The 12,943-nt window shown below is 35.3% G+C and overlaps 1 protein-coding gene across 1 annotated transcript; it reads right to left on the reverse strand.

Moving 5' to 3' along the window:
- Nucleotides 1–1,534: 1,534 nt before the first annotated feature.
- LOC107039921 (esterase FE4) lies at nucleotides 1,535–8,964 on the reverse strand. The gene is made up of 6 exons (XM_015259777.1): nucleotides 8,764–8,964; nucleotides 5,491–5,783; nucleotides 5,236–5,435; nucleotides 4,967–5,163; nucleotides 2,443–2,726; nucleotides 1,535–1,733 (listed from the first exon to the last, which is right to left on the reverse strand). Exons 1-6 carry the CDS (start codon nucleotides 8,962–8,964, stop codon nucleotides 1,535–1,537), a joined length of 1,374 nt encoding a protein of 457 aa, XP_015115263.1.
- Nucleotides 8,965–12,943: the final 3,979 nt, after the last annotated feature.

The raw sequence follows: 12,943 nt of genomic DNA on the forward strand, positions 1-12,943 counted from the left end.
GCTTCACGATTTTACATTCTCGTCCTACCTACGTGGCATTTACTTCAGGAACTATATTTCCTATTTACGTTTTGGTTTTTATATTTTCGTTCAACAGTTTTCTACTTATTGAAATTGGCTGTTTTATCGGCTCCACGTTCCACAGGTTTGTCGTCTACTTGAGCCATGTTTAGATCGATGTTGTCGATTATTATTCATATATGATGAAAATTTCGAAATTTGCAGAAATCATAAAAATAAAATCAACAGATATAGCTATGGTAATTATCGTTTAACTTCGACAGTGTTGCACTGAAACTAAGATTTTAAGCTATAATTGAATTCATTTGAAGCATGATATCCGCAGATATCACCGGAATTCTAATTTTAAAAAAATTTCATCTTTACGTAAATCAAAACAATGATTACTGCTATCGGCTTCATCTTCGAAATCGATCAAAAGGGCATCCAAACAAATTTGTTAAGCCATCGTTTAATGAATTCAGTACATTTTTTTTATCGTGGGCCAACCGAATTTTGAAAAGATTCAAAATTTTTTTTAAATTATCAAATAGATGAAATTTGAATTAATGTCGATGGGTGGGACTCAACAGTACCTACCTTTTAGAAAAAGAAATGATTTAATTACATCGATTAGGGAACAATTGAAGAAAACCTTTATCACACACAGACGTACGAAAACGGTCTAAAAGTTGCATTTTCGAACTTTTTGAATCATGATGAATCATGATATAACCCACATAATCCGAAACTTAAATTTGAACGATTGAAAAGCTTTCATTAGGAACCAATAAATACAAGATTCAATATAAGTCGTGAATCAGAGGCTTTATTATTACGATGAAGTTGTTTGGAGATCCCAGATATACGGGGATTGTATCATTGTTACTTGACATGCTTCAGAAAAACCTTTATTCATTGTCGAATCGTCATCACCTTTTTTCTGTTTCCATTTTTTTTTTAGTAAATAAATTCCTTCGTCTGAAGAATTTCTTCGGCTTCATGCATTTGAAACCGTCGATACTTGCATTGTACTTCATGATGCTTCCATACTTTTCAAATTGTTTTTGTATTTTTTTTAACCCTCTTCCCTGACTAAGCTTTTTCTCACCGTCTCCAGGTAGCGTGCGATTCGACTGTCCCCACTCCCGCGCCGAGAAAATAAGTAGAAACAATAATCAGATTAGAGCGGTAACTGTTCGCTGCCCGGAATGAGCCAATATTTTCAAATAGGTTACAAATTACTTCCTGTTTACGTTTTTTATCCAACCATTTGGTATCTTCATAACAACGAAGAATTTAGAGCAAAAACACTGAGTACATCGTAATTTCTTTCTAATGGTCTTGGAGTTATATCGAGTGATTAATGAGTTTTCTATGAATAACAAAGAAACAAATTTTGATTGTCCCAATGGTCCCTTCATAAATGTGCTTCACATTCCGTACAAAATACATTTCATATTCTCATCATTTTCACACATGAAATTAAAAAAAAATGTGCTTATACTGGATCGAGGTTTTCCACATCATTATTCTAAGCACTGAGCGAACTGCTTGAACGAGACAAACCAGCACGGCAGGGGAAATTCAACCACAGACTGAGCATATCTCTGAACATATCTTTAGCCATCTCGAACCTCGTGGGACTCCTAATGACGAAGTTCTCAAGTGAATTGGTTCTGACGGGCTCCCATATCACGGGGAGCTGTGACGTACGCATTGGTACCGGTTTCCTAAGAAAAAAGATGATGTTTTATCAATCGAAATTGAATTATTCAGTAATTGATGTTTTTGGATTTTTTCATGGTGATAAATTGATGTAAAGGAATCAGGGAATCTGGAGAAATAGACCCAAAAGAAACACGCTTCATTTAGAGACTTATGATCTGAAATTGAAACGTGAAAGTCTCAAATTGAGATTTTCAAATGTTTCAAATTGAGAATTTCAAAAGTCTCAAGGTGAAACTTTCAAAAGTCTCAAGACGATCCTTTCAAATATTTTAAGTTCCATTCCCTTCCACAATGGCCATTTCCTTTAGAATATATAAAGCTAAGTGTCAAGCAAAAATTTCGAGTTGAGACTTTCAAAAATCTCAACTTAAGTCTTTCAAACCTCCCCTTAAAGAACAATTTCAGTCTTCCGAAAGTCTTAACTTGAGTCTATAAAAATCTCCCCTTGACATCTTCGAAAATCTTAAATTAAAACCTTCCAAAGTCTCTCATTGAGAATTTAGAAAGTCTCAACTTATGAATTTCAAGCTTCAAATTAAGCCGTTGAAAATGTCACTTTACAACCTTTGAAATTTCAAAATAAAGTATTATTTTTTCTAGGTGCAACAACAGCATTAATCGAATGCCCAAAAGAAACGACATCGCTGTTATCGCTGTTACTCCAACTCCCCTGATTCCTCCACATCAATCCCATAATTATTTTCGTCTCACCTAAATCTTGCAAAGTTAGTCCATAAAGTCGTCATAGCATCAACCATCTGAAAGTCCCTCACACTCATGGTGCTATTGGGAAAAAGTATTCGATTCATTGGGAATAGATACATAAGGTCTTCAGCATGACCGACGCCGAAGTCATTTTCAGGATTACCGCGAATGAGAGGATTTTTCATATCTCCACTATATGCAAAATAGTAATAATAAATAGGACTTCTTTTACGGAGATGTTCTTTCACTGAAGTGGCGCTACCGACATTGAATAATGCATCGGAACTCATCTGAAAAATACCCAAGAGATGAACTCAAATTGCTGTCAACGGGAAAGAAACACAAAAGAAGACTGCATACATTAACTAAATTCATCCGAGTTGAGTTATCGATTTTCCTGTCACCGAAGTAATATCTACGGATTCGATGAGAAATTTCAATTTTAGACGCATTAGAACAATCAGTGCTGAACCCAAAGAGCACTGGAATGATTTCTTGAAAACGATCATTCAAGATGGTAGGATTCAGAATACCAGTTTTCCCATAAACAACTGCAATAAGAAAGAAGATAATGACATTTGAATTCATATGGATGAATTTGTAATACTCACACTCTCCAATCATTGCTCCTTCAGCAGAAGTAATGCCGGTCAACCAAGGGACGCTTCTAAAGTTGCGAAGTTTTAGTAGTTCGCTTGGGCCGTTTGTTAGAAAAGCACCAGTATGTGGTGGCTCCATAACCGGGCGGAATGCAATTAATATATGTGCAGGAAACTAAAAACAGGGACATTTGATCATTCTTGAAGTGACAATTTTGAGGACAAATGAACCTGCACGAAGAAATAACACCAGAACGATTATCGTGCTAGCAAATCCCTACACTGTTGGCAATTTTTTGAAATTTCAGTCACATCAGCTGAATTTTCGATGTTGTGAGGTTGAATTCAATTTCAAATTAAAGCGTTCATTAAATTTCTCATTCATCTTGAAAATTCAAGAAAATTGGGTTTTTCATATGTTAAACAATCATTGATTTTTCAACGAAAGCTTAAATTTTCAAACTCATTGCGAAAATTGAATATAACATACAATTCAATTTTCAACAGAGGGAGAATTCAGAAAAGTTATTGTCTAAATTTGCAAAATTTTTAAGGTTTTTCAGTACCGATGGGACTTGAAAATCGAGAATTACTTTAATATTCAAGAAATTAACTTAGTCAATGGAGAAATATGCAGAGAATTCATGTAACTCTGTCGTTGTCAAAAATTGCAAGCTTTTTCACTTGAAATTTCAAAAGTAATTTTCTAACAGTGTAAACTGGGTTCAAATAGCTCTGTCGGCGGAAATTTATCGCGATGTGGAAGACAAATTTATGTTCTTTCAGGATATTTTCCTTTAAAATAAGTAATTTTCAACGAACATCTCAATAACATTCCCCGTGTAACACGATTGATTACGTTCCGGAATTTTTGCTGTGCGGCCCCGTCGAAAGACTCGTAATAAAAAAAAATCCTCTTAATATTTCAGCTCTTTGTCTCAATCCTAAAACGCTTTTTTTCCCATGAAAATAACATGGGAATAACACGTTTCCCATAAGAACGACCCATTTTTTTCCATAAGAATAATTGCATTATTGTACGATGTGAATGAAAAACGAAAAATTTCCGTGAAAAGTAGAACCTTTCAGTAGAATCTTTTCCGTCACTTCAAGAGTGGGAAACGCGGATACAAGTGGGGATCACGTGGAGAGGGATACCCACCGAAGGATAAACGTATACTGGAAGATCTATATTCTTATGGAAAAAAACAAGGCTCTTGGGGGCGCTTTAGAATTGAGATAGAGTCTTCAGTCTTTGACCACTGAGCTATCGAGACATCCAAGAGCAACTGTCCGGACTGCAGAAGGTCGTGGTTTCGAATCCCACTCGATCGATCCGATGAGCCCTCAATTTTTTTAATTTGTGCATAGACTAATTAAAACATTGTCGAGCTGTGAATCTCGTCTCCTGAATCACTGGGAGTGAGTGGATAACGAATCGCATCCCTCTCTCAGTTTAAAGTTCGCATTTGATGGGATTCAAATAGCAGCACGAATAATGTACTTTGAACATTTGAGAAATCACGAATGACCGCAAAAGTCGAATAAATTCATCATATCTATATATACTACGGTCGATAAAATCATGAAATTGTAATTATATACAATATTGAACAATCATTCACGTTCACTGGGATAATTTTTGATAGAATGCAGGATAAATTTTACAATTTCGGTACAAATTACCCTCACGTTTAGTAAATTATGTCCGGCGAATGGAAAAAATTGGCTATTCGTCTCGCACTTTTTCCCCGACATAAGATGAAAAAGTACTGAAAATCGAGTTGGCTCCACTATTACTTGACTTGTTCGGTAATTTTTCTCTAACTTTTTTTCCCTGCACTTCAGTACACGATACGGTGGTTATTGCCTACTTTTGTAGCGTAAAATTTCCGTGTTTTTTTCAACGTGTATCAATTTTTCATAATTACCGGCCATGTTCCAGACATTGCAGTGATTTCCCTAGGATCTCTTATTTGTAGACATTGAAGAAGTCTTTCAGAGGTGTCTGTTGGACAACTGAGGTTCCTGGCAAGACGATGAGCATTTTCTCTTGCAATTTTAATCGTATTGAACGCGCTAGGATTGAGAGCTGTGCCACTCTGAGAAATCGCTTGATGAAAGAGTCCTGAATTTTCAATTGATGCTTGCAATTAATGACGAAAAAATTAACATGTTAGCATCATCATTCCTTTCTCACCTTTAGCCTGTCGACTCAACATCAGATAATGTACACCCGTAGCTCCCGCACTTTCACCCATTATTGTTACTTTCTTCGGATCACCGCCAAATGCTGCAATGTTTCTTCGGACCCAATGAAGGGCTTGCACATGATCCTTCAAACCATAATTTCCTGGAATAATTCTGTCTGCTGTGCTCAGAAAACCAAGGGGTCCCAATCTGTTGAGTTATTTAATTAATTTTTGTATTATGCATTTATTCATTAATTATGCACCTGTAGTTCATGGTGACCAAGACAATATCATGATCGAGGAGGTATTCTGGGCCATACAGAGATGAGTTGCCTCCCGTCCAACTTCCACCATGAAACCAAACCATGACAGCATAACGTTGAGAAGCATTTCTTCCCGCGGGGTTCGGCAAATTGGGAGTGTAAACATTTATGTATAGACAGTCCTCTGAACCTGCAGTGGTCATATCTGAGGAGATATCAATTTTCTGCAGACACTGTGCTCTCTCCGTTGTCGCTAAACGAACTCCTCTCCAGGAAGTAGCAGGTTGAGGCGGCTGAAATCAATTGGAACCAAAAATTAATTTCCCACTTAATTCATTGAATTCACAATTCTACACGGCGAGAAAAGTTGGATAAAAATTAACGCGAAAATCGTGACAAATATTACTATACGAATGGTAATCGTAATGGTAATCGTAAATTTTACAGTTTCGGTATAAGTTACCCTCACATTTAATAAATTTTCCCGGTACAACGAAATAAAACTCACTATTAACCTCGCACTTTTTCTCCTATTATAGGGGAAACGGAACCCCTGCACGGAGAGAAATATTCAATAAAAATTACGTATCTTTTCCGTAATTCTGGAGCGAAATGTGGTTGTAGGAAATTTTACCCAACTATTACGAAAATTTTCCAGAGCGTTCCGTAATTTTTATCTGAATCTCCTGCGAAAAATTACGATACCGTCACTTACATTTTCTGAGTCGATTCCGTAATCGGTAAGCGAATTATGAGTTCCGTAATTTTTATCTGAATCTCCTGCGAAAAATTACGATACCGTCACTTACATTTTCTGAGTCGATTCCGTAATCGGTAAGCGAATTATGAGTTCCGTCATTTTTACTGAATATTTCTCTCCGTGTGTATATATGGGACATTCCACGTCAATTCGGCCGGTTTAAACCCTGACCATCTCAGATTCGTTTCATTTTTTTTTTTTCATGCGACTCGATGAAAAATCCACCCTGATTTTCTTTCAGATTTGTTTTATCAATTCTTTAATTTGTTATCAATTTTTCAAGTAGATTAACGAAAGCCCCATTTTAAAAATCTGAAAAAATTCACAAAAATTTTATGCTACCAAAGAGTTGTTTTCAAGCTATTTTTTAGAGTGGAAATAGAAATAGTACGCCCTACGCTAACCCTATTTCTGTATGCGCTGAGAAAAAAATTACATTTTATCTATGGAAGTTAGGTTAACGGAAGTGCTGAATCCGAATCCGACGTCGATGTGTGCAAGTTGTGGTCAGGTCTATTTATTTATAACATTTTTATTGTTTAATCGATCATATCATGGAAACGGTTGCAGATAGAGAAAAAAATTTCAAACAAAAGATGTTTGTTATGTAAAAATACACATTTTTTATCGTATAACTTTTTCTCTTAACTGCGATAAATAAAGAGTTATCATGGCTGGGAGGGAAATGGACAGCACATTAACACTTGCGTGGATGTTGGGGCGCGTCGATGTGTTTATTGGCAAACTCGATCGAGATAGAGGAGAATTGAATTCCGCAGCATAAAATTCATATATTTTTCCACGTATACAAATTTTTTGTCATTGAGCACAGTGAATACCGCAAATCTATTTCCATAGACTTATCAATCTTAGTTTCTTGAAGAACAGATTTGAACTTCAGCTCTTAATCATTAAAATCGCAGAAGATGGAGAAAAAATTCCATGGAGGTTCGCCGAAATCTACATTTTAGGGCTTATGTCGACTTGATTATTGACTTCTCTCGATGTTCATCAACTATTCAATTCCATTCTGGGCGATTCCACGTAAAACCGAGAGTCGAAAAAAATCGATGACACCGATTTTATTCAGTGAGAATCAAAGGCGATAAGAATTTTTTTTACAAGCGAAAACAACGAAAATTTAAAAAAAATCATAAGTCGTTCAAAAAATTTTATCTTGGACTAAAATTTCAACTGAAGCCTTATCTCATGATATAGAATTGAGAAAAAAATCATGAACAAAATCGGAATTCAATTTATAGAAATAACTAGTATTTGCCAGAAAAATTATAATCTGACAATAGCGAGTATTTTTTTGAATCAATGCAGTTATTACACGATTAATTTCCATATTCACTCTAAAATATGCCGTAAAATACTTTGTTGGTAATATCAAATTTTTGTAATTAAAAAAAAAAAAAATTCCAATTTCCCAGTAGGGGCCTCTGTCAATCAACTTAGAAAATTGATGAAAAAATAACGGATCAAATGGCAAATCATCAATTATATGTCAAATTCAATGGTGAACATTTTTCCTTTGAACCATTCTCCTCTATCTCGATCGAGTTTGCCAATAAACGCACCGGAGCTCCCCAACATCCGCGCAAGTGTGAACGTGCTGCCCACTTCCCTCCCATCTATGATAACTCTTTATCTATCGCAGTTAGAAGAAAAAATTATAGAATAAAAAATGTGTATTTTTAGAGAACAAACATCTTTTGTTTGAAAGTTTTTTCTCTACCTGCAACCGTTTCCATGATATGATCGATTAAACAATTAAAATGTTATAAATAAATAGACCTGACCACAACTTGTAAAAATCAACGTCAGATTCGGATTCAGCACTTCCGTTAACGTAAATTCCATAGATAAAATGTAATTTGTTTCCTAGCGCATACAGAAATAGGGTTAGCGTAGGGCGTAGTATTTCTATTTCCACTCTAAAAAATAGCTTGAAATAACTTTTTGGTAGCATAAAATTTTGGTGAATTTTTCAGATTTTTAAAATGGGGCTTTCGATAATCTACTTCAAAAATTGATAAAAAATTAAAGAATTGATAAAAAAAATCTGAAAAAAATCAGGGTGGATTTTTCATCGAGTAGAATCATGAAAAAAAAAATGAAACGAATCTGAGATGGTCAGGTTTTAAACCGGTCGAATTGACATGGAATGCCCCATATATAAACTTTTGGAATTGGGTTTTTGCTTACAATTAGTAATTATTACGTATGAACCTACTTTATCCACTCGAGTATTGCATCGTTGAGTCAATGATGTAGTTTCATAAATAAAAAATAATAATTGCAGGAGAAAACACAATTCTGAAAGTTCACATAGACATAGGGGTTCCGTTTCACCTTAAAGTGAAAAAGTACTGGAAATCAAGGTTGCTCCACGATTACTTGACTTGTTTGGTAATTTTTCTCCAACTTTTTTCTCCGCGTATTGATCTTTCTTCGATTTGAATAATAAACTGATGATCAACTTTTTGTATTTTCAATCTATACTTCACCTGGAATCGTAGACGTCCTAATGGAGGACGAGCATATGGAATACCCCTGAATGCATTGATGACTCTTCCTTTTCTCGATTGCAGCAGAGATCCTTCCAGTATTCCATTACTAATAGTCACTCTATTATTGTGTGCAGCACACACAATGGAAATCCATAATGAAATAACAGCTACGAGAGGAATTGTAGGAAATATCCGCATGTCTGGTTACGTTGAGATGATCCTGAACATGAAGTGATTCATTGTGCTAATTACATTTTCTTTTATACACAGCAGCTGTGTCATTTGCACAATGTTTCCGCCAAAAACACAATAAAAAGAAAATCCGATATTTAATAAAATACCTTTCTTTCCTCGTTTCTCAGTCCCAAGCCTGTGGTGAATCCCCTTATCTATGTTGAATAAACATTATTATCCAAGCAAAAACAAGGGAGTGATTGGTACTTTTGGCCGGTCACAGACGTTGGTCGGATGCATTAATTGGTATTGTTTTTCATTAATGTTCCGCGAACCATTCAATTGATTCATTTTTTTTCTTCTCGTAATACTCGACAGGGTCTTCAATCTATCAATTCAATGGAAGCCCTTCCTTCAAAGTTTCCGAAATATTGTTTTCTGATCTTTCCCTGAAACTTGCTTGTACGTACTACAACATGAGGAAAAAGGAAAACTACAAAGGAAAACAACATGGTTAGAACTATTATACACAGAATAGTAAAACTTTGTATTATAATATTAAAGATAAAAAAGAGTTTATAGAGTTTGTGAATAGATTGAGCTCCAATCTTTGTCATCTGCCAAGTTCTTTGACACGTGTAGAAATAATCAATGACCCCAGTTATGAGTGTGGATATGATGATAAGGATTTAAATCATACAGTGTGGCAATATCCTCTGTTGCAGGAACACAGATCTAACTTATTTGTTAAACTTCAAAGATATGGCTTATGTACATACAATATTGAAATGTTCCTCGTGAAACCAGATGTATATGCTCTCCAAATATTTGTTGGTTTTGTAAAAAAATGTAAAATAAATGTATAAGGGAAAGAAAATAAACCTAATTGTAATCAATTTATTAAATGTAGTAAACCTTCAATAAAGGAGTTTGTTTTTTAAAAAAACATCAGTGAAGGATGGAGCCAAATATCATATGCCAAAATTTCAGATTTTTATTGACGAATTTCACTGTACACGGAGAGAAATATTTAGTAAAAATTACGGAATAATCCACGTAATCGGCGATGAGGAATCGTTTTCCGGAAATTTTTATTGGAATGAAAGAGAAGAAGTCTGAAACGTTCAGTGAATTCTCAGGTTTATCACCGAACAAAGTACGAAATTGTCACATAATTTTTCCCGAAGAAGTACAATCTCACTGAAACTTCCCGACTTATTATGCCTCTAAAATTTAAAATTCTTGAACGTTCAACACTTTTTATGAAGCTAGTGAGTTATTTCTACGTTCCGTTCTGTAACATTTTTCAATCATTGGAGAAAAATTACGGAACGACTTGTTGTACCCACAACGGTGAGTCATCAGATGGGTGGTTAATTTTTACAGTACAAATCGTAGAATTTGCGTGATGATTCGTACACTTGCAGTTCCGACTCGCACTTTTTACTGAATTTTACTTCCCTCGCGGATTACATTTCGAAACGTAATTGTTGTTTTTTTCTAGTAATTTTTATTGAATTTTTCTCTCCCTGTATTTATGCCACATTTTCTAAAAAATAAATCACCCAAAACAGAAATTCCTACACACATACGTATAGACATGTTGTCAACTAAAATAATTTCTTCATGTTTCATAACATTTTACATTGTTTCCGAATAAAATTAGAAAATATCAAAATCGGACAACTACAAAGCATCCATTTGGGAGCAAAAGATCTCTTAAGATTTCTTTTCAAATTCACTAGATCTCATGATAAATCATAGTTGACAAGTATTGGAATGGAACATGCCAGAGAAGAATAACAATCCTGAGAAATTTGTCATCAAACTCTGCGCAGAATTAGGACTTGGAGGGGAATTCGTGACTGCAATTGCTTATAGTGTCAGAGGCCAATTGTCACGGTATTAGGAAAATTACGTTTTCTGTGAAGTCCCCCTCAGAGGCTGACCAGTGGGCACCTTTCCTAGAGATTTTGATTGATGCTGAGATCGTGGAGAAGAAGATCGAGGATCAGGACATACACTCGACGCATGAGGAGACTCCCATATGTCATGTGACAAAAACATGACTGTTGTACCATAAGACCATCACATTCTATCTAATTAGTAGCACGCCAGGTGCTACTAGTTTGAAATTTGATAATTTCCCCATGATAAGTCTCATAGATTGATAATCATAAAGCGTTAATATGAGTGTGGTATTTCAATTTGAAAAAGAGAAAAAACAATGATAATTTTATTGACGAAGTGTCATTTTTCTTACTGGGAATGGTCGAACAGTCGAGATCAATGAATAACTATGATTTCAGATCACGTTCATTTAAGATTGAAATTGTTTATCACAATTTTCCTTATAATATTTATCTAAAAGTTTTCAAACCAAATATTCCGCGAAATATTCAGAAGCATATTCAGGATTCCTTGCCTCAAGGTCCTCCACCCTGGCAACGAAAAACCAGAGAAATTGAAATATTTGTAAGAAGTTTCTGTGACAACAACATTCACGATGGTCACATTACATCTAACTAGTTGATTGTCATATGCCAGTTGATAGTATGAACGAAATTCTGGCATGAACAAAATGACGTCACATGACTGCCATATTTTTCTGACCTGACAAATTTTGAAACCTGACGTTATTTCGCATCCCTGGTGAAGATCAAACGAATTATTTTGAGTCAAACCTCCTCTTTTCTTGTATATTCCGTGTGGGTTTTTGAAAACGAGTTGGGTTGAAGGCGCCAGATAATTGAAGCATTATTTCGTTTATTCATTAACTACCTTTATATACGATCATCTTCTTCTTTCACGTCATTCTTTTATATTCATTCTTAGTTCGTAAACGCGTCACCTCTTTTGGTATTTTTTTTTAATTTTTGGTTCCACATGTATCCCCTCTCGGGTTTTTACATTTTGTTCCCTTCCCTATCTGCGGTCACGCTGACTCAATGGGCACAGTGGTTCTCTACTCAGAAAGACATTACTGAAAGCGATTCTTCTTTCTTTTTTCTTTCTTTTAATTTATTGAATGTATTAATCCTTCAGGATTATTTACAGCGATAGTTACATGTAATTTGATTAAAAATTTAATACATCATATCTCTTGATTGTACGCTATAAATTTGAATTTTACATTTTTGGATGAAGTCGTTGATTATCTTGAGGTGTTCTGGCGTCGTTGAGGCCAGGAACGCAGCTATGGAGGAAGGGTTCTGGAGTTTTAGGCTCCGGAGTTTGCTTTCTAGTACTTCTCTTTCCTTTTTATACTGTGAAAATTGCCAGATTACATGATTTATGTCCTGCTCTGCAGCTCCACAGCTACATCCCGGGTTCTCAACGACACCTATTCTCTGAAAGGATTTGTTCAGGTGGTAATGGTCAGATCTGGCTCTGTTGACCCATACAATGAGTTTTCTGGGGAGTTTAAGTTTTTTAAACCAGGGGTGTTTATTGTTTTTCCAGTAATTTCTGAAATATTCTTGCCCTTTAGGTTGAAAGTGATTGATGATTTTTTAATTCACGGTTTAACGAAATCATGTCAATGCAAAAAAGTGGGCGGAAATGACTAAAAAAATCAATTTTTTAATGTTTCCGGAAAGTTCTAAAATCGATACATTTTTTCGAATAATGGAAGAATACCCATAAATTCGACTTCTATCCTTGTTTTTCCATAGAATGAATAGAATAAATGACAGAAATTGAGAATTGGAGACTAAAAATTTTATCGGCTTATTATTGTGTAATAATTATTCTAAGTATGATTGCCTGCTCGAGCGCGAAAGACCGGCACGGCAGGCAAAATTGGACCACAAATTGAGTGTATCTCTGAAAATATCTTTAGACATTTCTAAGTGCGTAGGACTCCTTATAACAAAGTTCTCCAGTGCAGCCGTTCGGACCGGGTTCCAGATCTCGGGGAACTGTGACGTCCGTACAGGTACCGGGTTTCTAAGGAACAAATATCATAATCAAAGACATTTTTACGACCGGTATATTCAACATC

This window comes from Diachasma alloeum, unplaced genomic scaffold (assembly GCF_001412515.2).
Source record: "Diachasma alloeum isolate Michigan unplaced genomic scaffold, Dall2.0 Dall_scaffold_00313, whole genome shotgun sequence".
In the NCBI taxonomy this organism is placed as follows: Eukaryota; Metazoa; Arthropoda; class Insecta; order Hymenoptera; family Braconidae; genus Diachasma; species Diachasma alloeum.